At 48.4% G+C, this 21,596-nt stretch overlaps 1 protein-coding gene across 1 annotated transcript in view; it reads right to left on the reverse strand.

Moving 5' to 3' along the window:
* Begain (brain enriched guanylate kinase associated) overlaps positions 1-1,206 on the reverse strand; it is a 34,319-nt gene extending 33,113 nt beyond the window's left edge. Inside the window, exon 1 of the mRNA XM_050154803.1 lies at positions 1,102-1,206. Within this exon, the coding sequence (XP_050010760.1) occupies positions 1,102-1,143 (42 nt within the window). The 5' untranslated portion in view covers positions 1,144-1,206. The remainder of the gene's footprint in view (positions 1-1,101) is intronic.
* Between the last annotated feature and the right edge of the window lie 20,390 nt (positions 1,207-21,596).

The following is a 21,596-nucleotide window of genomic DNA, read 5'->3' on the forward strand; positions in this document are numbered from 1 at the left end:
ACCGTGCAGCAGCCCCTCGCCCTGCGCCTGCATCTGCCACTGCTCACTTTTCAGAGCCGCCTTGATTATAGTGAGATGCGAGGAAATTAAGGGTTTGCAGGAGGCTGCCAGGTCTTGCTGCCGCCTCCCCGTCCTCCTTGTCACAGATGCCAGGCAGTGCCGCCCCCAACGGCCAGTTGCCCTAGTGGGCTGTCCAGACACACCCCAGCGGTTAAGGGGCTTCCTCCTAGAGACCTTCTCATAGCCGGGACTTGCTCCTGGCCAGTGGAGGAACTGAGGTCCAAAGAACTGAAGAGACCATCACATGGTCTCCAGGGTCCCGGGGTATTGGGACCTCAGGATAAGGCAGCCCATGGACACGATGCCCCCATCTGCACCCAAGGTCAGGGACTGCACTGGTGGGTCACCCCTGGCCACCAGGGATGGCTGCACACTTGCATGTCTCACTTTTCCTGCAGTCAGCCCTTGCTCCAGGGGACCTTCCCGGCTCCCATCCTGCTCACTCAGGAGATTCTGGGATGTCGCCTACATAGCTCCTGCCCCAAAGGAACCAAGCTATGATGGGGTGGGCACATACGAAGAAGGAAACACCTCTAAACCGGGCAGGAAGCAGAAATGCTAGGGGCAGAGATTCCCAGCCAACGTGCTGGGGCTCTGTGAACTGGTCAGAGTCTGCAGGGCGGCCCTGGCCGAGGCCCTGCCTCCCCAGCCTCAGTTTCCTCCCCTGTCAGTAGAAGAGCTGCTGGCGGCCTACTAAGGCGGCCTGAGAGGAAGGTGCCCGAGGCTTGCGCGTGCCCATTTGCGGCCCACGCTCGGGAACCAGCCCCTGTCCAGTCTCCTTCCGGCTCTGCGGCCTCTCTGCGGCGGCCCCCCCTCCTCGAACGGGGTGGGCTCAGCCGGGCTCCCCGCATCCGCCTTCCGCACGTCCTCAGGCCGCACGCGCACAGCAGCCGCGGAGGCCCAGCCGCCCCGCCCCGCGCGAGGGCCCCGGGCCCCGGCGCCACCCAGGGCCGCGGCGGGCGCGCGCAGGGACCTCCCCGGCGTGGTGCCCGGCGCCCCGCCCCGCCCCGCGCCCTACCCGCTCGGCTCCCGGGTACTCACCGCCCGGCGAAGCCGGCCCGGCCGCCGGCTGCCCGTCCACATGGCCCCGGCTCTGCGCGCCCGAGCCCGCGGCCGGGGCTCCCCAGCGCCCCGCTTCCCGCAGGGAGCGCCCGCCCCCCGCCCCCGGCCCGGCTCCCCGCCAGCCCCGGCCCCGCGCAGCCGCGGCTGCTCCGGCGCTTCTCCGCGCCGCGCCCGGCCTGGGCGCACGTGGTGGGCGCGGGGCGCACAGGCGGCGCACCGGGTGAATGAGTCCCGCGCGCATGAATGGCGGCGGGCATGAATGAAGGAGTGCGGGGCACAACGCCTCGGGTCCCAGGCAGTGCCTGGGTTTACATGCAGGGGTCTTCAACATTTTATAGGCACCTGCTGTATACCAGCTAGCCCCTCTCAGGTCCCCGGGGACTAACTTTGCATCAAGAGACAGGTGCCTGCCTTCAGGGAACTCGGAGTTTACAGTTTACAGTCGAGAAAAGTAGCTTCCAAGGGTGTGACCTGCTCTCCAGGCTTCTGCCAGTGCCTGGCCCCCATCCCAGTCAAGGACTCCTTAAACTGCTACAGCCTTCCTCCCCTTTCCTAGCCTGACCTGTAAATCTGTTTTTGTGTATTTTTGGGTGGGGTGAGGGCATCTTCCTTCTTTCCAAGAAGTAATCAGAAAGGGAGAGGACCACTGTGACTGGGATGGAGCATTTCTCTCCTTTTCCCCAGTAACATTCAGGACTTGCCCGATCCTGGCCCTGGGTGAGACACCCTGGCATAGAGGGTCTGATGTCTCCAACTAGACTGGAGCATATGTGGAAGTCAGCATAAGTCCTGAGAACTCCAGGGTCTCTCTGGGACATGTCTCATATGCCAGCAGCAGCCAGCATATGAACGCATGGGACCAGAAAGGATCTAGGGCGAGACAGACAGCAGGGCCTGCCTTTGGCCTCCCTCAGGGCCTGCTGGCTCAATGGTTCATGCTTGCTAATAGTTTCCAAACACAAGGCAGATAAGAGGGTATTGCCAGCGAGTATGGCTTGTATGTTGATTTTGTACTGTGGTAAAATATGCATGTAAGAGTTACCATTTTAATCACCTTTAAATGTACAGTCCAGGGGCAGCTGTCACGGGGCTGTCACCACCATCCACCTCTCAGTCTTGTGTGCTGTGTATGTTGCGGCTTCTTTTCTCCTTTAATTAGGGGAGTAGCTGGTGCATTCAGGCACAGTGACAGTGCAGAGAGAAGGTGCTGATGGCAGAGAGAGAGAAAAGGCAATGCAACTGAGTCTCTAGGAGGAGCCGGCCGCTGAGGAGGCCGAAGCTAAGCACTGCCCCCTTCCACAGGTACCAGGGACATTCTTGGGTAACAGGTGCAGAAGGGGAGGTGCAAGTGAGCCTCAGGATGCCCTTCTTGACTCTAGAGGCATGAACCACAGTTGGGACAGGAACAAGAAGGCAGCTACAGTCCATGGTGGCCAGCTCAGGTTAACCCCTGACTCTCTAGTGATAGGTCCTTTGCTCTGGGTTGCCCCATCCTGAGTAGAGAGGTATGGACCACTCCCGATCTTTGAGGTTCTGACCTCACTAAAGTCTTTAACAGAGGTAGAAGGGCCCAGCCAGCCCTAAGGTCCTACCCCCCCCCCCCCCGCCCACTCCCAAAGTTCTGAAGGGAAAAACACAGAATGCAGATGCAGTCCATGGAACAGGGCTCTGTCTGCATTTTCTGCCCTCGGCTGTAGCCTTTCCCTAGAGATGGGTCCTGTTCAGATGAAGCCAGAACGTTCTCCTCCGCCCTGCCTCCTCCGCTGCCAACGCACAGATGGCTGGGGAAGAGGGGGAGGAGCTGGTGGCTCCTGTCTGCCATACCCAGAAAGCCTGCAGACTCAGGCCAGGCTTGCCTTCAACTAGCCCTTGCTTCAGCTAGCCCGGTTCCCCAGTTGTTCCCATGGTCTTATTCCACCCCTCCTCCCGCAGGCCCCCTTCCTTTTCCACCCATGGTGGGGAGGCAGGAAGAAAGCTGGCCCTGGCTGTGGGTTTCTGTCCCTGCCATATTCCATATAGGAGATGGTCTTAGTCCCCTGTGCAAACGGTGCAGCTGCAGCTTACTGTCCATGCCCCTTCCCAAAGGCTGCTTACTAGCGAGGAGAAAGCTGATCAAGGATTTGAGCGCTCGGTTGATTCTGGCCCAGTGCTTCCCACCCACGTCTGACCTTCCACAGGACCCTCCCCCAGGTAGAGGAAAGCCTGGGAGTACCACCCGAAGCAGAGCACAGCAACCCAGCAGGCTTCCCGGAGGGCGGAAGGTGGGTGGGCTGGGGGAAACACTGCCCTGTGTGGCGGGGGCCTTTGTCCTCAGCTCCTGGCCCATTTAGCTCCTGTTGGGTGGGACAGGAGAAAACACGAGGTGCTTGCAGAGCACTGGCACTGGAACCCTCATCATCACCTTCCCAGATGTCTGGACCCTAGGGTTCCTTATCTGTTCCTATACTTGTGCTATCTAGGAAACAGGGTGGGGCTTCTCCCTCAGCCGTGTCCTGGTTATTTATTTATTTATTTTGAGACGGTTTCTCTGTAGCTTTGGAGCCTGCCCTGGAACTCACTCTGTAGACCAGGCTGGCCTCGAACTCACAGAGATCCGCCTGCCTCTGCCTCCCGAGTGCTGGGATTAAAGGCGTGTGTCACCACCACCCAGCTCAGCAGTGTCCTTGCTGGGCTGGGACAGTCACAGGATGGTCCCCCAAAGAGCATTTGTCTCAGTGAGACCTCTGTTCTTCCAAGGTCCTTCCTCTCCTCCCTGACCACTCACTGCTGTGTCTCTACATACCGGAGACTCTCACAGGGTGCAGCTCTTGCTGCACTGTGAGTCTGGCAGGCAGGTTTCTTGCTGTCTCCCCAGCTCTACAGCGGGGACCCTGGTTCCCAGGGCAGCCCAGCTCAGGCTCTCCAGCCACAGGCTCACAGGGCTTTTCTGTCTCGTAGCCCTTCCAGGCCTGTCCAGCCCCAATGCACCTACAGACATGCTTACTGTATCCTGATCAAACAATGAAGAAAGCGCCAGTGGCCCCTGGAATAGTGCGGTAGGGTGGGGCTACCTGGCCTCATCTCTGTCCAGATCCCTAACTTCTGGACCTAAGGAGATGCTTGATTTTCCCATTCCAAGTTTCAATACCTTCACATACTCTTCTTCCAGCAAGAATATGGCACCCTCGTGGGAGGGTTGTTTTCCTAATCTCTCTCTCCCTTCCATTCCCACGCAGGATGGCTAGTCAAGGCCTTAGTGACCTGAGTCACCCACATAGTCACTGGCCAGACGTCTGGCCTGGGCCCTGGGAGACCATGGCTATTCCTCTGTCCTCTCTGAGTGTCCTCATGTCACCTTTGGAATGGGTATGCACCTTTGTTTGTGCCCTTTCCCATATACTGTTAGAAGACACAGTGAATGAATAGGTCCGGGGCAAGATTCACCCTGAAGGAAGAGTCTGCATTCTCAGGCAGGGTCACGCTGCCAGGATTCTCCGATGCCGGGCAGAGCCAGTGTGCCAGGCACGGACTCCCCACCGGGACGCAAGGTGGCAGCAGGGCCACAGCCGCCGGGACATGTGCCGGCTGCCCTTGTTGAAAAGAGGAGCTCAGAGGCGGCCACCAATTTTCTTCACTCCACTGGGCAGGAAAATTATTTCTACCGGTTTTGTGTGTCCCAGCCAGTATGCGTGCCTGTGAGAGATTCAGCCTGTCAGTCCTAAGAGTTTTGGAGTTGTGCTAGGGACAGGATTGGTCTACTCCAGTGGGACTGGATGGCAGGAGGCAGGAAAAAAGCCTTGGCTGAGCTGGTGGGCAGAGTTCAGCCACCAGCCTCCTCTGGTGCCTGCAGGTTGGCAGGGCTATTCCCAGCCTTACTGTCTCTTTCTCTGGACACTATACTAGTGACCCCCCCAACCATAATGTTGGCTTCATTCCCAGATTCACACACCAGGAGAAAGAGCCCTAAAGGAACTCCCTAGAAGGACGCCCAGGCACACAGCTCATGGAGACACCCAAGCCCCAGGGACTACCTTAAAGGGTATTGGGATGCGAATCACCAGTGATCTGACTGCTCCATGTTCAAGCTCGGAATAGCCACTGGGCTCAACAGACTCAAAACTGTCAGGGCTGGCAAGGGCCAAGGCTGTCTGTAGCAAGGGAGGCTGATGGAGTGTTTATCTCAGGACAGTTTGATCTGGGGATAGGGACACAAATAGGTGTTGCACCTTCAGCATTCTGTGGCCAGAGGTGAGGCTTAGAGGCCCAGAGTGCTGTTCCTGTATGGCCAGAGGTTGGAGCAGGGTGGGAAACACAAGCCTAGAACATGAGACTTTCTCTTTAAAAATGGGACAGTTATGAAAGGAAGGAAGGAAGGAAGGAAGGAAGGAAGGAAGGAAGGAAGGAAGGAAGGAAGGGATTGACAGACCTTAGGCTTAGAATAAAGAACTTTTGATGACTCAAGGCAAAAAGTTTGGTTGCAAGTAGTGAGGGCTCCAGCACTCGAGGAAACCAAGCATTCAGCTCTGAAGGCAACCTCTGCTAAGCTTTTACCAAGATCCTTGGGCTCTCCCAAGAGGTAGGCTGCTTTGGCACGGGGATCTGCCTGTTCCAAAGTCAGCCTTGCCCTCTGCCCCATCTTACAATTGATCTCCTTATACCAGGGCCATAGGGCCACCTAGATTTATGCCTCTCCTTGGCACCCTCATTCTTGCTTTTCTCTGGCTGGTCATGTACCTCAAGGGACAGGGGAACCTGAACTTGGCATTTACCAGGCCTGACCTAAATGAATTCAACTGGCCCGTCCTTGCCCTGGGGTAGGTCATGGCCTTAAGGTTTCACGAGTGTTGAAAAAAAAAATGGTCAGAATAAAAATGGGATTTCTTGGCTCAATTCCAACTTAAATAAATAAGGAGATCAGGGAGAAAATTCGATTGGTAAAGTGCTTGCCCCACAAGCATGAATCAGAACATGAGTTTGGATCCCTTACACGTGGTACACATGTGTTAATCCCAGCATCAGGGAGGCATCAGTCTAGCTGAATCTGAGAGCTCCAGATGCAGTGAGAGACCCTGTCTCAGAAAAATAAAAGAGGAGAGTGACTGATGGAGACACTCAACATCAACCCCTGGCCTTTTGTACATGTTTAGGTACCCACACATGTGTGCACAAGCATATGTACACAGGTATACCACACACACACACACACACACACACACACACACACACGCACAGCTCCTTACCTGTGCCCATGATTCACTGTGCACACACAGTCTGGCTATGTACTATGCTACAATAGGTATGTCACCTGTCCTCGAGATGCTCCTGCTATGTCAGCTATCTGTGTGAAGACAAGAAACTGAGACTGTAATACCCAGTGTGCCTAGGAGGCTGCATTGCTGGCAAGGCTGGAAGACAATGGCTCAGAAATAGGCGGAACCTATTGGAAGTCTTTCTGCTGTGCGCGTTACAGTTTTATTGAGGCGTGAAGTACACAGCTCATAGTTACAGTGTAACATGATAAGTTTTGACATATGCAGATGCCGAGAAACCATCATCACAATCAAGAGAACGTGGATTTCTGTCAATTGCAAGCATTTTCTGGTGCTTGTAGTAAGCCCCCTTCCTCCGCCCTAGCAGTATTACTGATCTGCCTCCATCATTGCAGATTACCTTGGATGCTTTAGACTCTTCTGTGCCCTTCTTTTGCATGGTGGTGTGTGCGCGTGTGCGTGTGCGTGCGCATGCATGAGCCTGAGATTCACCCAAGCATGGGTCTCAATAGCTCATCATTTTAAAATGGTAAGTAGTATTCCATTGGATATGCTATTGTTTCTAAAATGTATTCCTATATGAATTGACACCTGGCTTTTTCCAGTTCTACTTTGGCTACTGTAAACACAGTCGCCATGACCATCCATGCACGAACCACTATGTGTAGACACAATTCTTTGATTTTCTTTGGATAAGAACCTTGGAGTAGAGCTGGACCACACAGTAGGTGCTATGTTCAGCAACTGCCATGCCATTTCCAAATGCTGGAATCATCTTCCATTCCTGCTAACAGAGCTTGAGCACTGTAGTTGCTTCATATCTTTGTCAACTCTTGGCATATTCTTTTTAGCCACCTGCTTTCAGTTCCCATTTTCACAGGACAGCAGACACGAGGGGGAATCTACTTCACAAGTCTTTTGCCTGTGTTTTAATTGGGTTGGTTGTGTTTCCGTTAGTTGTAACGCTCTTTCTGTATTCTAGACCTTATAAAGTCTTTGATTTGATTTTTCACTTTCTTAAGTGTCATTTGAGAGGAAGGCTTTCATTGTGATAAAGTTCACACTTACCAGTTTCTAATAATTTGTGTTAATACGGTTTTTCTAAACAATGATATCAGGAAATTTGATGGAAGTAGAAAAAAATCATCTTGAGTGAGGTAACCCAGACCCTGAAAGATAAACATGGTATGTAGTCACTCAGGAGTGGATATTAGCTGTAAAGTAAAGGATAACCAGGCGACAGCCACAGTCTCAGAGAGGCTGGGTAACAAGGAGGGACCAAAGAGGGACACATGGATTTTTCTGGGGAAATAGCAGAGATCTCCTGGGTGGACTGGGGGCGGGTGGGGATGGGAACATGAGGGATTGGATTAGCAGTGATGAAGAGGGAGAATAATGAAAGCAATGACTGGGAAGGGCGGGCATTTCAGGGTCAGGTAGAGGCCTGATGCAGGGGCAACTCCCATGACTTTACAGGGATGATCCCAGCTAGGACTTCTAGCAATGGCGAATGGGTAGCCATCTCCTGTGATCAGATTGGTGGCTACTCCAGTTGTCATCAGAGAGCCTTCATCGAGCGACTGATGGAAACAGATGTGGCAATCTACGGCCAAGCACTGGGCCAAGCTTGGGGAATCCACTTGAGGAGAGGGAGGAAGGATTTTACAAGTTGTGGGGGGAGGGTGTCAAGGTCATCACAAGGGAACCCACAGAATCAACTAACCTGGGCCCATAGGAGCTTACAGATTCTGGACCAGCAGCTAGGGAGCCTGCATGGGACCGACCTAAGTCCTCTGCAGATGTGTGACAGCTTGGTCTACTGTGGGACTCGGACTCCTGACAGTGGAAACAAGACCTTTTCCTAACTCTTTGGCTGGGTTTGGGAACCTAATTCTCATGCTGGGTTGCATTGTCCAGCCTCGGTACAAAGGGAGGCGCTTGGTCCTGCCTCAACTTGAAATGTCATGTTTTACTGACATCCATGGAGGCCGGCCCTTTTCTGAGCAGAAACAGAGGAGAAGTGATGGGGGGGGGCGGGGGAAGGAAAGGTGGGAGGGAGAAAATTGTGGTCAGGATTTAAAATAAATTAATAGATTTAATTAATAAAAAATGAGAAAAAAGAGAGGGGGAAAAACCCAAGACAGCATTTCTAAGCAGTTGTTGCTGATACCACGTCTGCCTATTAGTCCACTTCATGCCTACAACCTTGCTGATGTAGCAGGATCTCTTCGTAAAGCTCTTAGAGACATTTATATGGGTGACTGTCTCAATCTGTGTTCTGTTGCTGCACCAATAAAATGGGTTCAGGTGATGAATAAGGAAAGAAGTTTATCTGGCTCATGGTTTTGGAGGTTTCTAGGTGGCAGGCCTCTCACATGGGGAAGGGAGAAGAGAAAGAACCCAAGGGTCCCTGGTCCAGGCCACCTACTACTCTAGAAACTAATCCAGTCCCCAAAGCAAGAGTTGGCTCTGGTGGGAATTAACTCCGTCCCTTAATAGAGGGCTGGCCTGAGGGTGTAGCTCAGTGGTAAAGGAGTTACCTGGTATGCATGAGGCCTGAATCTCCATCCCCAGCACCAACCCCCTGATGGCAAAGCTGCTTTCAAAGTCTTTCCTCCTAACTGTCAGGGTGATGCTATTTCAACATAGGGACAAAGCATAGTCATCCCATCACCACAGAATGCCATCGGCATGCAAGGGCAGCCTAATTTCTATTCTGCAGTTTATGACTTTTTTCAATTCCTTGCTTTCCTGCCCTGTCTAGGGCTCTGATATAATGCCTGGGAGACGTGGTGGGAGTGGCCAGCCTTGCCTGGGACAAGTTTAAAGGTCTCGGCTAGCTGTAACCCACCATAGACAACTGTCCTGATAAAGACCACAACCAAAAGCAGTCTGGGGGTGGGTGTCTTACAGCTTGCAGTCTATCATTGAGGGGAGTCAGGGCAGGAGCTCAAGGCAGGAACCTGGGGGTAGGAACTGAAGCAGAGGCCACAGAGGAGTGCTGCTTCCTGGATTGCTTCCCATGGCTTGCTCAGATTGCTTCCTACTGTAACCCAGGAACCACCTTCCCAGGGATGGCACTGCCCACAGTGGGCTGGACTCTCTCATATCAATCATCAACCAGGAAAATGCCTGTCAGAATTGCCCTACAGGTCAATCTGATGGAGGTGTTTACTCAACTGAGGTTCCTTCTTCCATAAAGATGCTAGCTAGTGTCAAGTTGACACAAAACTTACCAGGGCAGGGCTCTTCTAACCTGCCATTTCTGAGCCTTACTGAATGGACTGGGAAGCTTCTCGAAAAGTTACTTTGTATCTCTCAAGACAACTATTGGTGTTTAGTTTGTTAACACTTTGGATTCCATGAATATTCAGATGTTGAATCATCCTTGTATTGCTGAGATAATCTCTGTCTTCAACAGGATTGATGGATGTCATTCTTTTTGTATTCTGAATTCAGTTTGAAGACATTTGTGTGTATGCACACAAGTGTGTGTGTGTGTGTCTGTGTGTCTGTGTGTGTGTGGCACAGGTGTAGGAGCGTATGCGTCTGCATATGTGCACAGAAAAGTCAGAGGACAATCTTGGGTGCTGTTCCTCAGAAACTGTCCACCTTGTCTTTTGAGACCAGGTCTCTCACTGGGCCCCGGGACTCATCCATTTGTCTAAGCTGGTTGGCTAACAGTCCTCAGGGATCCACCTGCCTCCACCTCCCCAGCTCTAGGATTATAAGGGGGCAGGGGTCCAAACCTGTTCCTGAAGCAAGCACTCACTGACACTTGTACCTGCCACCCTGGCCCCCAATATGCAAATATTTTCTGAACATTTTCTGTGTCTGTTCTGTAACCTTCTTCTCTTTAATGTTGCTCTCTTGCTTTGGTACTGAGATAACGTTAGCCTCAAAAAACCAGTTGAAAACTTTTCCTCTTCGAGTTTTTGAAAGCGTTCCAATAGAATAACTCCCATGTCTTCATTAAGACTTCGGTGGTTTTGCCAGAAAAGTCATCCGGATCTGGAAATTTCTTTTTTCTCTCATATCTTGAAGTTCACTGCCGCAGGTCTTGAGGAGCTTTGCGTTCTTTTAAAAAAGAAGTTTTTAATTAAAATCTAATTGCATCACTTCCCCCTTCCCATTCCTTCCTCCAACCCTTCCCCCTACTTCCTCTCAAATTGATAGCCTCTGGAAATTTCTTTGTAGACAATTTTTAGACTAAAATGCCATCTCTCTAATGAATGTGGGTTGGCTATAAATTCCTTTTGATTTTTTTTTTCTGGTTCACCTAAGGTATCAAATTCACCAGCATGAAGTTATTTAAAATATTTCCTTGTTATCTCTCCACATCGGCAGGATCCTCAGTGTCTCAGCTCTCCCCAGTACTGGTACTGGTAATTCGTTCCCTCCCTCCCTCCCTCCCTCCCTCCCTCCCTCCCTCCCTCCCCTCTCCCCCTTCCTATCAGCAATGACAGCAGTTCTCTTTATTGATGATTTCTTCTCTTCCCTCTCCTCCCTTCTCGTTCCTCTCCTCACCATCCCTGTGGTGCTGGGAATAGACCCTAGGGTTCTAGCATCCTAGTCAAGCATTTTGCTGTTGAACTACACCCTCAGCTTCTTGCCCTTCAAGAACCAATGTTTGATTTAACTGATTTTTCTGTTGTTTTGAGTTTTCCATTTTACTGACTTCTGCTCTTGCCATTTTTTTTTTTTTTAAATAAATCTACTTACCAGCCTTCATTGTCCGCCACGTTCAGAAAATCCGGTTTCATCCCATGCTTATTCAGTCCCAGTCCCGCTAGGTTTGATTTTAATACATGAACTGGCTTTGTGGGAGCCTAGCCTGTTTGCATGCTCACCTTCCTGGTCCTGGATAGAAGTGGGAGGACCTTGGACTTCCCGCAGGGCAGGGAATCTGGATTGCTCTTTATTCTCGAGAGGGAGGGGGAATGGAGTGGGGGGGGGGGGGGGAGGGGGGGGGGGGGGGGGGGGGGGGGGGGGGGGGGGGGGGGGGGGGGGGGGGGGGGGGGGGGGGGGGAGGGAAATGGGAAATTTTTTTTGCAACAACTAAGAAAAAAAATAAATCTACTTACTTAGGATTTTTTTTTTATTTGGATGGGGTGTGGGGCAGTTGAGGCTTAGTTTCATGTAGCCCAGCCTGTCCTCTAACTCACTAAGTAACCAAGGATGGCCCTAAATACCTGATCCTTTTGCCTCCAGCTTCCAAACACCGCGAATGCCCATGCACCACACCAGGCCCTCTTTCTTCGTTATCATATAAGCACTTTTGTGTGAGAATGCTCCCTAAAATCATCCTTGCAGCTTCATTTTTTATGTGCCATGTTTTTACTATTTTCATGCAAGAAAACATTGCCTTTAAATGTGTTTATTTTTATTATTATTTTTTTAATTTATTAGATTAAAAAATATCAATCCAAATTCCCACTCCCTCCTCTCTTCTCATTCCCTCCACACACTCTCCCACTCCACCCCCATTCATTCCTCAGAGAGGGTAAGGCACTTTGCTTTGCGGAAGGTTCAAGGCCCTCCCTACTACATCTATGCTGAGCAAGGTATAGTTCCAAAGAGAATAGAATCCCAAAAAGCCAGCACATGCAGTAGAGATAAATCCCAGTGCCACTGTCAGTGGCCCCTCAGTCTGCCCCAGCCATACAACTGTCAACCACATTCAGGGTGACTAGTTTGGTCCTATGCTTGTTCCTTCCCAGTCTGGCTAGAATTGGTGAGTTCCCATTAGCTCAGGTAAGCTGTTTCAGTGGATAAATCCTTCATGGTCTTGACCTCTTTGCTCATATTCTCATTCCTTCCAATCTTCAACTGGACCTTGGGAGCTCAGTCCAGTGCTCCTATGTGGGTTTCTGCCTCTGTTTCCATCAGTTGCTGGATGAAGGTTCTTGGTGATATTTAAGATATTCACCAGTCTGACTGCAGGACAAGGCCAGTTTAGGCACCTCTCCTCTATTGCTTAGGGTCTTAGCTGGGGTCATCCTTGTGGATTCCCGGGAATTTTCCTAGAGCCAGGGTTCTTGCTAACCCCATAATGGCTCCCTCAATCAAGATATCTCATTCCTTACTTTCATCTCTGTTCTTCCTCCATCTCGACTACCCTTTCCCTCAAATTCTCCTCAACCTTCTCCTTCTCCCCTTCCTTTTATTTTTAAATACAGTGTTTTATTAATTTTTTGAAAATTTCATACAATGTACTTTGATCACATTCATCCTCAAAGACTCTGTTTCTTCCCACATCACCTCTCTACCCACACCACTTAGAGCCTTAGATTAAAAAAAAAATTACTCACTGAGTTCAGTTTGTGCTGCCTGTATACTCACAGATCTGCCGTCATCCATGAACACAGTGGTTCCATCGTGTCCGGAAAACATGGCTTCCCTCCAGACTTCCATAATCTGACTCCTACGGTCTTCAACCCTTTCCTGTCTGTGATGGTCCCTGAGATGTGTGGGGATGGGGGAGATAAAATAGATGTTCCAGTTGTGGCTGGAACTCTCCACTGACACTTGTTCTCTGTGTTAAGCACTGTCTACTGCATGGAGGAATTTCTCTGATGAGATCTGAGTGGTATCTACCTCAAGGCATACAGATACGAATTTAGAGTGATTTGATACTGTGTCCATTTCACAGAAAAAATAGTAGTAGGCTCCTCCTGGCCCCTATGTGCACCCCAGTTATGGGCTGTTGACCAGATTCACAGTAGCTGACATGGAGCAGGCTTTAAATCCAACCAGAAGGCAGTTGGTTACCCACATCTGGGCCATTATTGTACTCATGGTTGTATTTTGCCATACTGGTCATTATTGTAGTTCACTGGGGTCACAGACAGGTAATACTGGTGATGTCACCCCCACTCCGGAGCCTGTATAGCATCTTCTAGTACTGTGAAAGTTAACCAGTAAGGAGAAAGTCCCCTGGCCAGTACTTACTTGATTTCTTCATGTCCTGTGGTCTCTTCAGCAGTAGAATATTACCATCATGTTCTGGTGGGCAAACAAGAGGAATGGCAATAGACTCTATTAGGTTTTTTTTGGGGGGGAGGAGGAGTCTCCAAAATATCTCTGATCAATGACTTGAGGTGAGGTATCCCACACCCAGCACTGAGCTCCTTGTTTGGCATCCTCTTGCTTCTGGCAGGACTACAACCCTCTGTGTAGGGCAACTTCAATTAGACTTTTAAAACTATTAATATCTGTCTGTCTATCTATCTATATCTATCTATCTATCATCTATCTATCTATCTATCTATCTATCTATCTATCTATCTATCTATCTATCTATCATCTATCATCTATCTATCCATGCATGCATCTATTTATGAAATTTATAAAATAAAATGCAGTTTTTTAAACATCCTTAGTGTCAAGCACCTCTTCCCTTCCCCTTCCCACTCCTCTGCCTTATTCTTTGATCCCTGTCCCCATTGTTCTACCTCCCTATTTATGTCACCTCTGCTCCACCACCTCCCCTCCCCACTTGAGATCTTTCTAGTTTCCTGGATTTCACAGACACTCCTTATTAAACACACAGACCTAAAGATTTCGTGCTAAGCTCCACAAACGCATAAGAGCATGTGACATTTATCTTGCTGCATCTAGATTGCCTCATTCAATGTAACATTTTCTAGCTCCATCCATTTGCCTGAAAATTTAATAATGCTATTTTTCTTTACAGGCGAATAAAATTAAATTGCTAAATATAAAATGTTGCCTTATATGTTCTTAATCTTGGCCATTTTGACTGGGGTGAGATGAAATCGCAAGGTAGTTTTCATCTGTGTTTCCCTGATGGCTGAGGATGCTGAACGCTTTAAAAAAATATTTCTTAGCCACTTGTATTTCCTCTTCTGAGAAGCCCCTGCTCTGTTTTATAGCCCACATTTTAATTGGTAGCTTGGTTACTTGGTGTTTAGTTTTTGAGTCCCTTGTTTACTCTGGAGACAGACCCTCTGTCAGATGCGTGACTGGAAAGGACTTTCTCACCCCATCTGTGGCCTCTTCAGTTGTTTAACAGTCTTCATGCGGTACAGAGGCGTTGTCATTTCACAAGGTCCTGCCTGCTGATTATTGGATCTTTGGTCTCATTCCCTGGGCAACCAGAGTCCTGTCCGCCTAAGCCTATATCCTGAGGTGCACTATCTACTCTTCTAGAAGTTTCAGAGTTTATGGACTATGCTCATCAGCAAGCTGATGATTCTCACGAGCAAGAGAATCTGTGGTTCTCTTTTATTGTTGGTTCAGTATCTGGTTTTGGTATCAGGGGAACCTTGGCTTTAATAAAGAGTTTGGGTGTGTTCTTTCACTTTCTGGTTTACAGAATAATTTAGGTAGTACTGGTATTGGCTCTTTTTTGAAGACCTAGCAGAACTCTATACCATATCCACCAGGACCTGGGCTGCTTTAGTTGCAATATTTTAAACCACCGCTTCTGTGTCACTGGTTGTTATAAGTCTATTTAAATCATTTACTTTCTCTTGCTTCAACTTTGGTAGGTCATATGCATCTAGAAATTCATCTATTTCTTTTAGATTTTTCTAGTTTAGTCAAATAAAAATTTTAAAGTATGTCTTCATTATTTTTGAGTCTATGGCCCTCAACAGACTCATAGGGAGTTTCATTATTGGAAGTGTGGTCTTGTGGGAGGAAGTGTGCCACTGGGGGTGGGCTTTGGGGTCTAAAATGCTCAAGCCACACTCAGTGTCTGTCTCTTCCTGTTGCTTGCTGATCCAGATGTAGAACGTTCAGTTACTTCTCTCCAGCACCTTGTCTACCTGCAAGTCATCACGCTTTCCCCATGACATTAATGGACGAAATCTCTGAACCTGTAAGTCAGCCACAATTAAACGTTTTCCTTCTTAAGAGGTGCTATGGTCATGATGCCTTCATAGCAGCAGAACCCTGACTAAGACAGTGTATGTTGTTCTTTGTCCTTTTGTTGATTTTGTAGTGTTTGGGGGCCTTCTTCGTCTCCTTTTGTTTAATTGTGCCTTTCCCATCACTTAGTTTTCCCTAGTGAAACCCCTTGAGTGTTTTAATCTTTCTCTTTAGACTGAAGTATCCCTTCCAGCATCTTCTGTAGGGCAAGCTTGGTTACTCCTGAATTCCTTTAGCCTGTGCTGTCGATTATGATGGGGAGTTTTGCTGGGTATATTAGATTGAGTTGGCAGTTGTGGTCTTTTGGAATTGGGAAGACATCAGTTCTATCCCTTCTTATTTTCATGGTTTGGGTTAAAAGGTCGGCAGCTATTCTGACTGTGCCATCTTTGTATGTAAACTGACTCTTCTCTTATGCTGCTTTCAGTATACTTTGATGTTGTTCTGTACATTCAATGTTTTGGTTATAATACAGCAAGGGTAGTTTCATCTATGGTCCTATCGGTGTGGTGTTCTGTGTACCCCCTGTATCTAGATGGGCTCCTAGTTTTCTAGATTAGGGAAATTTTCTTCTTTGATTCTATTAAAGTATGTTTTATGCATTTTGCCTGAAACTTATTTTCCTATGTGCCCATACTACATGGATTTTGCCTCTTTAAAAAGTCCTAGAGTTTCTGCATGTTCTGATTATACATTAACATTTTTGCCTTTGCAATTAATAAATGGGACCTCATGAAACTGAAAACCTTCTATAAGGCAAAGGATACTGTAAATAAGGACAAAATGGCAGCCTAAGGAATGGGAAAAGATCTTCACCAACCCCACATCCAACAGAAGGCTGATCTTCAAAATATACAAAAAACTCAAGAGACTAGACATCAAAATACCAAATAATTGCCAGGCAGTGGTGGTGAGTTCAAGGCCAGCCTGCTCTACAAAGTAAGTTCCAGGACAGCCAGGGCTATTGCACAGAGAAAAACCTATCTTAACAACCAAAACCAAAAACAAATAATCCAGTTAAAACACAGACACAGATCTAACCAGAGAATTCTCAAGAAAAGAACGTCAAATGGCTGAAAGCCATTTAAAGAGATGTTCAACATTCTTAGACATCAAGGAAATGCAAATCAAAATGACTCTGAGCTTCTATCTTACACCTGCCAAAATGGCTAAGATAAGAAACGCTGATGATAGCTTATGCTGGAGAGGATGTGGAGTAAGAGAAACACTCCTCCATTGCTGGTGAGAGTGCAAACTTGTTCAGCCACTTTGAAAATCAATATGGCAGCTTTTCAGAAAATTGATAATCAGTCTACCTCCAGACCCAGCTATACCACTCTTGGGCATATACCCCAAAAGGATGCTCAATTATAGCACAAGGATACTTGCTCAACTATATTTTTAGCAACTTTATTTGTAATAACCAGAACCTGGGAACAACCTAGATGCCGCTCAGTTGAAAATTGAATAAAGAAAATGTGGTACATTTATACAATGGAGCATTATTCAGCTGTTAAAAACAATGACATCATAAAATTTGAAGGCAAATGAATGGAACTAGAAAAAAATCCTGAGTGAGATAATTCAGACCCAGAAAGACAAACATGGTATGTACTCACTCATATTTATTTTACTGTAAAATAAAGGAGGACCATGTGACAACCTACAGACCCAGAGAGGCTAGGTTACAAGGAGGGCGGGCCCAAGGGGGAAACAAATCACTCTGCAAAGGGGAAATAGAAGATATCTCCTATGAATCTGTAAGGATGGCCCCAGCTAAGACTCCTAGAAGCAGTGGATATGTAGCCTCCACTGACCATCTCCTATGTTCAGATTGGTGACTAACCCAAACATCATCAGAGAGCCTTCATCCAGTAACCGAGAGAAACAGATGCAGAGATGCAGCCGAACATTAGGCAGAGCTTGGGAAATCCTGTTCAAGAGAGGGAGGAAGGATTGTAGGAGTCAGAGGGGTCAAGGACATCACAAAAAAACCCACAGAAACAATTAGCCTGGATCATAGGAACTCACAGAGTCTGAACCAATAACCAGGGAGCCTGCAAGGAACCAAGCTAGGCCCTCTACACACATGTGACAGTTGTGTAGCTTGATCTACTTGTAGGACTCCAAACAATGGAAGCAGAGACTGTCCTTAATGCTTTTGGCTGGCTCTTGTAACCTCTTTCTCATACTGGATTGCCTCACCCAGTCTTAATACAGGGGGAAGAGCTTAGTCTTGCTTCAATTTGCTATGCCATGCTTTGTTGACACCCTTGGGAGGCCTGTCCCTTTCTGAACAGAAACAGAGGAGGAGTGGATTGAGGGGGCATAGAAGGGTTTGGGGGTAGGAACTAGGGGGAGAGGAGGAGGGGAGACTGCAGTCAGGATGTAAAATAAATAATGGTTTTTGTCTTGGACCATGACTAAATAATCCAGAGTCTCTATTTTCTCTTCATATCCTGATATATCTTGTCTTCCACATGATTCATTTTATTGGTGAGGCTTTCTGCCAAGACTTTTTTGTTTTTAAAATAAAATACTTTCATGTGTGCGAGTGCTTCACCTGCATGCACGTCTGTGCACCACATGCATGCAGCACCCACAGAGGCCAGAAGACAGAGTTGGATCCCCTGAAACTGGAGTTATAGACGGTTGTGAGCTGCCATATAGGTGCTGGGAGTAGAACCTGGGTCCTCTGGAAAATCACGAGCCATCTTTCCAGCCCCTCACTGAACTTGTGACTTGACCTATGGTGTTGCTTCAACACCATCACCATTTTGCTTTGGATTTCCTTCAGGATTTCTATCTCTTTACTAAGTTTTATTTTCATATTGTAGGCTGACTTCCTTATTTCCTCAGTTGTCTGTTTGTGCTCTCTTGCAAAATATGAGGTCTTCTTTGAGTTCTTTGAGACAGAATCTATGTAGCACTGGATAGACTGAAACTTGCCGTGTAGACCAGGCTGATCTCAAACTCACAGAGGTCTTCCTGCTTCGGCCTCCTGAGTGCTGGGATGAAAGGTCTATGCTGTCACACCTTTGGAGTTTTTTAAATCTGTCTTTTTGAGTTCTGTATGTGAAATGTCACCAAAGTCATTTTGATAGGTGGCCATTCATATGATGTTGCTCATGTGTGGAGGAGACAGGTTTATTGACTCTCCACTTGACCTGTGCTGTTTATCACACCGGAATCCACCCGTCTGTGGGTAGGTTGTTGTCTAAGATTTGCTGTCTTAGCAGGGGTTATACAGATATGGGTGGATTGTATTGCCATCGGGAGTCAAGGGGTTATCTGGGCCCAGGATGCTGTTGAGAGCCATGTCAGGGTCCGTGGCCCTAGAGCAGCCAGGGTCTGGATTGATGTATGGGCACCTGTTGCCACCAAGCACCATGAGGATGCCCAGGTCAGCCACCTGAGTCCAAGTTGGTGTCCAAGAGCAGGAAGCATCCATTCAGGTCAGAGCTGCAGCTGGGGGCCATGTCAGGGTTTGTGGCCCTACTGTAGCCGGGGTATGTGCTGATATCCAGTGTTCCTATTACCATCAAAGGCCTTGCAGACACCAGAGATCAAGAGCCGTGTTGGGAAATTGAATTTGGGTATTCAGGCTTGCTGGCAGGTACCCTTACTGCCTGTCTTAGTCACTGTTCTACTGTTGTGAAGAGACACCATGATCAAGGCAACTTATGAAAGCAAGCGGTTGATTGGGGACTTGCTCACAGTTTCAGAGGTTGAGTCTATAACCATCATGGTGGGAGCATGGCGGCATGCAGGCAAACAAGCTGTTGGAGCAGTAGCTGAGAGCTTACATCTGAGAGAGAGAAAGAGAGAGAGAGAGAGAGAGAGAGAGAGAGAGAGAGAGAGAGANACATCTGAGAGAGAGAAAGAGAGAGAGAGAGAGAGAGAGAGAGAGAGAGAGAGAGAGAGACAAAGAGACAGAGAGACCAGAGAGAGACAGAGAGAGACAGAGACAGAGAGAGAGGCTTGGCATGGGCTTTGAGACCACAAAGTTTATCCCCAGTGACACACCTCTTTCAATAAGGACACACCTCCTGATCCTTCCTAAACAGTTCTACTAAAGATCACATGAGCCTGTGGGGGCCATTCTCACTCAAACCAACACTCTGCCTATCGTCTCACTAGCCCCAAGAAATCATTTTATAATCTATTGTGATTTTTCCCATGACTTGTGGGTTACTTAGAAGTCTGTGACTTAGCATCCGGATGTTTTGTGCTTTACAGGTGTCTTAGCTTAGGTTTCTGTTGCTGTGAGGAAACACCCCAGTCAAAAAACAAGGTAAGGAGGAAAGGGTTTATTTGGCTTATACTTCATCACTGAGGAAGGTCAGGGCAGGAGCTCAGACAGGGCAGGAAACTGGAAGCAGGAGCTGATGCAGAAGCCATAGAGGAGTGCTGCTTACTGGCTTGCTCCTCACGGCTTGCTCAGTCCACTACCTTATAGAACCAAGGCCCACCAGTCCAGGTATGGAACCACCCACAAGGGTCTGGGCCCTTCCACATCAATCAGTTCATAAGAAAATGCCCCACAGCTGGATCTTACAGAGGTGTCTTCTCAAATGAGCTTGTCTTCTTTTGGAGAGCTCTAGTTTGTGACATAAAACTGCAACACACCAGGTGTCTGCTGTTGGAGACTTAAGCCCACAGTGATCGGAGGGCCTGTTTTCTGGGTGGTTTGACTAAAAATGGCCCACATAGGCTCATAGATTTGAATGCTTGGTCACCAGGAAGTGGTACTCTATGAATGGATTAGGAAGTGTGGCCTTGCTGGGGTAGTATGGCCTTGTTCCAGGAAGTGTGTCACTGGGGGTGGGTGCAGAAGTTTCAAATGCTCAAGCCAGGCCCAAAGTCTCCCTCTCTTCCTGCTGCCTGCGGATTCAGATGTAGAACTCTCATCTACCTCTCCAGCACCATGTCTGCCTGCCTGCTGCCACGCTCCCTGCCGTGATGATAAGGGGCTAAACCTCTATAATCCAGCCACAATGAAATGCTTCCCTTAATGAGCTGTGTGATCACGGTGCCTCTTCACAGCTGTAGAACATAAGACATGCCTTTACCAAGCTAATCATTTCACAGGCCTCCAAATACTTTGTTTTAGCTCTACCTACAAGCTCAGTTTGAATCTTTGAAATTCTACCTCTCTTTGTTCCTCCTCACACTCATTGCCACCTCTGTTTCCTTGGCATCTGTCTGTTCTCCATCCCCTGGCTCCTCTCGTCATCTGGTCACTTCCAGAACTTCTTCTATTATGTTCTCTTTTCTGAGAGGCTGTTGTTTTCTCCTTTGCCTGGTTGGTAACTTTGATTGGGTGCCAGGAATCTGACCTTGTTAGGTGCTGGACTTTTTCCTATTCCAGTTTAAACGTGTTTCTGCTTTTTCTAAGTCCAAATTACTGGAAGACACATGGGCCCTTCCCAGGCCTGCTTCTGTGCTTCATAAGCTGGTCCCATTGGGCTGAGAGCCCAGGAGGCCATCTGACACCTTTCTGAGGAGATGTCTTTCTAAGAACTGTTCTTCACGGTCTTCTGAGAACTTGGTTGGGTGGGACTTGGTGCTGGCAATGAGTGGAGTGTGACATGGAGGTGCCACACAGGGTGTGACTGCAAGGATGTGACCCCCCACCTCACGCCTGCCAGCTACTGGTGCCTGCCCCCAGGAGTAGGCAACCCTGGTGATCTTTTCATTCATTCATTCGTTTGTTCATTCATTCGTTCGTTCGTTCGTTCATTCATTCATTCATTCATTCAGTTTCTCTGTGTAGCTCTGGCTATCCTGAAACTCACTCACTTTGTAGGCCAGGTTGGCCTTGAACTCACAGAGATCCGCCTGCCTCTGCCTCCCAAGTGCTGGGATTAAAGGCATATGCCACCATGCCCGGCTAACCCTGGTGATTTTGAAGCACTGTTAACACGACACCCTCCCTGTATTAGTTACATTTCTGTTGAGTGTGATTAAATGTCATAAACAAGACATCTTATACAAGAAAGAGTTCTAAAATTTTAGCTTACGGTTCCAGGGTTTAACCTCTGTAATGGCAGGGACAGTGTGGTGGCTGCCGAAGGAAGCTGAAATATGCTCAAACATGAACCTGGAGAGAAACGGGGAGTGGGGTTAAGCTCTTAAAGTCCATCCCAGTGACACACCTCCTCCAGCAAGACCACACCTTCTAAGCCTTCCAAGTAGTGCCACCTACTGGGGACCACGTATTCAAATGATGGAGACTGTAGGGACATTTCTCATTCAAAACACTATGCTCCCCTTATGAGAGGGACCCCAATTGTTCTGTGCAGTTTCTTCTACAAGACCAAATTGACA

The sequence above is a fragment of the Alexandromys fortis genome, unplaced genomic scaffold (genome assembly GCF_014885135.2).
Source record: "Alexandromys fortis isolate MF-2015 unplaced genomic scaffold, M_Fortis_MF-2015_v1.1 scaffold_91, whole genome shotgun sequence".
NCBI classification, from domain to species: Eukaryota; Metazoa; Chordata; class Mammalia; order Rodentia; family Cricetidae; genus Alexandromys; species Alexandromys fortis.